The following is a 4,039-nucleotide window of genomic DNA, read 5'->3' on the forward strand; positions in this document are numbered from 1 at the left end:
AATCTTCATCGATCACAAGAGCTTGCAACATATCTTCGATCAGAAGCAACTGAACATGAGACGGAGACGTTGAGTAGAACTACTGCATGACTATGACTGTGAGATTCGCTACCATCCTGGCAAGGCTAATGTTGTTGCAGATGCCTTAAGTAGGAATGAGAAAGATAAACCTCTCCGAGTTAGAGCGCTGAACATGACTGGCCGAATGAATCTTACTTCTCAAATTCGTGAAGCACAACTAGAGGCTTTAACTCCAGAGAATATTACCGCAAAATTTCTCAAGGGCCTAGATAAATAGTTTTTCATTAGAGATGATGGAACTCACTACTTTTCTAATAGAATCTGGGTACCGAAATTTGGCAGACTAAAGGAACTAGTGCTAGATGAGGCACCCAAGTCAAGATATTCTATTCACCCTGGATCCAACAAATTGTATCAAGATCTTAAGGTACTATATTGGTGGCCCAATCTAAAGGCCGATATCGCTACTTACGTTGGTAAATGCTTGACATGAGCTAAGGTCAAGGCTGAACATCAGAGACCGTCAGGACTGCTAACACAACCAGAGATTCTAAGTGGAAATGGGAATGTATTTCTATGGACTTTATCACCAACTTACCCAAGACTGTGGAAGGTTACGATACTTTTTGGGTTATTGTTGGTAGTCTCACAAAATCATCTCATTTTCTACCGATTAAAGAGACAGATAAGATGGAAAAGTTGGCACAGGTTTACCTAAAGGAAGTGGTTTCCAGACATGGTGTGCAAATATCTATTATTTCTGATAGAGACGGAAAATTTACGTCTAGATTTTGGCAAACATTGCAAAAAGCAATGGGAACTCGACTTGATATGAGTACATCATATTATCCTAAGACAGATGGCAAAAGTGAGAGAAACATCCAGACTTTAGAGGACATGTTGAGAGCATGTGTTATTGACTTTGGGAACGGATGGGATAGGCACCTACCATTGGCAGAATTCTCGTACAACGATAGTTATCACGCGAATATTAAAGCTGCACCTTTCAAGATGTTATACGGAAGGAAGTGTAGATCACCGATATGCTGGAGTGAATTAGGGGATAGTCAATTGACAGGTCCTTAGATTATTCATGAGACTACTGAGAAGATTGTGCAAATTCAAGAGAGGTTGAAAACCGCTTAAAGTCGACCAAAGAGCTACGTTGATATTCAAAAACGACCTCTAGAATTTCAAGTTGGTGACAAAGTTATGTTGAAAGTATCACCTTGGAAAGGTGTAGTGCATTTTGGAAAATGAGGCAAGTTACGTCTAAGATACGTTGGACCATTTGAGATCATGGAGCGGGTTGTACCCGTAGCATATAGATTAAGTCTACTGCAAGAGCTTAGCGAGATTCACGATACGTTTCACATGTCAAACTCGAAGAAGTGCTTATCAGACGAGAATTTGATAATTCCTTTGGACGAGAAACAAGTTGATACTAAACTTCATTTCGTAGAAGAACCTGTTGAGATCATGGACAGTGAGGTCAAACTCTTAAAGCAGAGCATCATACCGATTGTGAAAGTTCGATGGAACGTACACAGAGGACCAAAGTTCAAGTGGGAATGTGAAGATCAGATGAAACAAAAGTATCCACAACTGTTTCCTGACGAGACAACTTCAGTGGACGTGTACTAAATTTCGAGATGAAATATCATTAACGGGGAGGTAATGTAATAACCATACTATTTCTGTTAAGCTCTGTTAACTGTACATTAAGTATTTAACGGTGTTTACTATCATTTCGTGTATTTAATTGAATTAAATGCATACTTGAGTTCATGATGAACTAACATATTTAATACATGATTATATTAGTCGGGAAAACTTATTTCATGTTTTGAAATACTGAGAAAATGATACGGTTTTGAAAACTGCAACAGAGGTCTCACGAGACTACGAAACGTCAAATTTTTGATAAAATAATTATTTCTAATAATTATTAACTTTAATAAAAACTAAATTAATTTATTATTTATTTAATAGATTAAACTCAGTGGATTGCGTTTTAATGACCGGTTAACGTTCCAGGAACACGGTATGGTTAACGGTACACGAAACGGATCACTGCACTGTCACAACCCTAAGTTTTCTGACCTAATCGTTTAACATAATATCTTAGAATTTTAAATTCCAATTTAAAAAGATAAACTTATTAAATTTACTTTCACATTGGGTTAAAGCCAAAAATAGGCTACAAACTTACGCAAATGTACCGATGTCGCCCACAAACCCATTTCAGTCATATGGTCGCCTACAAACTTATAAAAAATGTGCTGATGTTAAAATTTCGTTACCGGTTACCTGTTGAACTGGTAAATTTAATTATTTAACTTTTTTATTTATTTTTTATGTCCCGATGTCATCCATATACTTTCAGTTGTGTTACGATGTCGCCCATATACTTTCAGTTTTCGTTTCGATGTATCACTGATGTGTCATGACTACTTAGAAGCCACGTCATCAACTATTTTGGTTGGAGGTTAAAAAAAGTATTTTGTTTATATTAGCACATTTTTTATAAGTTTGTAGGCGACAGTAGGACGTAAATGAGTTTGTGGGCGACATCAGTACATTTATGTAAGTTTGTAGCCTATTTTTGGCTTTAACCCTTTCACATTAGATCATAAGTTAAGACATTTCTACACTTAATCACTCTCATACCTGGACTTGATTAACTTGTACTTAGCCATTACTTCCATTTAGCCAACCTTAACCTATCTTGATTAGTGCCTAATACAAGCTTACTTTCTAAACCTTAACCATAAAATTTAATACCTTAGATTATACATGAGATTAAACTACACAAGAACATGTACATTTAAATGCCAAAAATCAACAAAATATCTTCCATGATCATCATCAATTTCGCCATCATCATCATCATCCTTAACATCACCCTTCACAACCCTCCCCTCCCATGCAAACTATCTTGATCTTCCATGAAAAATATCTAGATATTTACCTCCCATGCAAGAAAATATCTAAGTTGTCTACCACGCATGAACACCTTTGCATGGCTATAAATGGAGACTAGTGAGTCATTCTTCCTTTCATCCTCCATGTGCCACCTAGCCACCAACTTCCAATATAAACCCTCTCTAATTCATCTTTAATAACTTAACCACTTCTTTCACACACATTCACTTCAATTTCCAGATCCAAGACATCATCTTCTCAAGCCTAGAGGAACTTTTCTCTTTAAGGTATAACCATTTACTTCAATTCTATCATCTTTTCTAGTCATCTTCAAGAGTAATCAAGATGTAAAAGCTTGATCTAAAGTGTGTAAACACTTAATGATGATCCCATGACTAACCTTTATCTTTATTATGGATGAGTAACCTTAAGTTTCCTACATGTCCAATGTTTTAAAATGAACTCAAAACAAGAATTTTATTGATTAAAACACCTAGATTAAAACTAGGTTGAATCTGTCCAAAGCAGCTATCAAATGTTCACGAAATAAAATCTTACTTAGACTTTAGATATGAGCTTTATAATTTACCATATGTCCAGATATATGTCTGTTTTCAAGTAAATCTGACCACATTCTAAAGAATCAAGTATAGACCAAAAACTAAAATGATTCTGAAAATACATGTTTGTATTCTTAAAATGGTACAAGTAAAGGAGTAAATCAAGATTTGAAACACTAAAATCCATGTATTATTTTGGGAGAAAAAGCCATTTAGATTTGACATAAGAAATTGTTGTAATCAGATTTTGGTCTAAAACCTCATTTGTAAAAACTATGTTAATGAAGACCTGGAGGTAATTCCTTTTAAACAAGTGTACTTTTATATGTCCTAAACTCTCTGTAAAAATCCTAAGTTAAACAAAAGTATTTTGCTAATTTTAAACATGCATGGAAGCATATAATGTAAATCTGGACATTTTAGAGTACTTGTAAGATATCACAAATTTGACCAATTTTTATTTCGAATCTAGAAGCTAACCTTACATGGTTAGAAACTAGACTAAATAACCTTTCAAAAGGTCATAATCTCAC

General features: G+C 35.0%; 1 protein-coding gene across 1 annotated transcript; it reads left to right on the forward strand.

The window, feature by feature from the left end:
* Positions 1 to 597: 597 nt before the first annotated feature.
* Positions 598 to 1,665, forward strand: LOC139899586 (uncharacterized). Its single transcript, XM_071882404.1, has 2 exons — positions 598 to 889; positions 1,343 to 1,665. The coding sequence occupies exons 1-2, from the start codon at positions 598 to 600 to the stop codon at positions 1,663 to 1,665; spliced, it is 615 nt and encodes a 204-aa protein (XP_071738505.1).
* The last annotated feature ends 2,374 nt before the right edge of the window (positions 1,666 to 4,039 follow it).

Source organism: Rutidosis leptorrhynchoides, chromosome 1 (assembly GCF_046630445.1).
Source record: "Rutidosis leptorrhynchoides isolate AG116_Rl617_1_P2 chromosome 1, CSIRO_AGI_Rlap_v1, whole genome shotgun sequence".
NCBI lineage: Eukaryota > Viridiplantae > Streptophyta > Magnoliopsida > Asterales > Asteraceae > Rutidosis > Rutidosis leptorrhynchoides.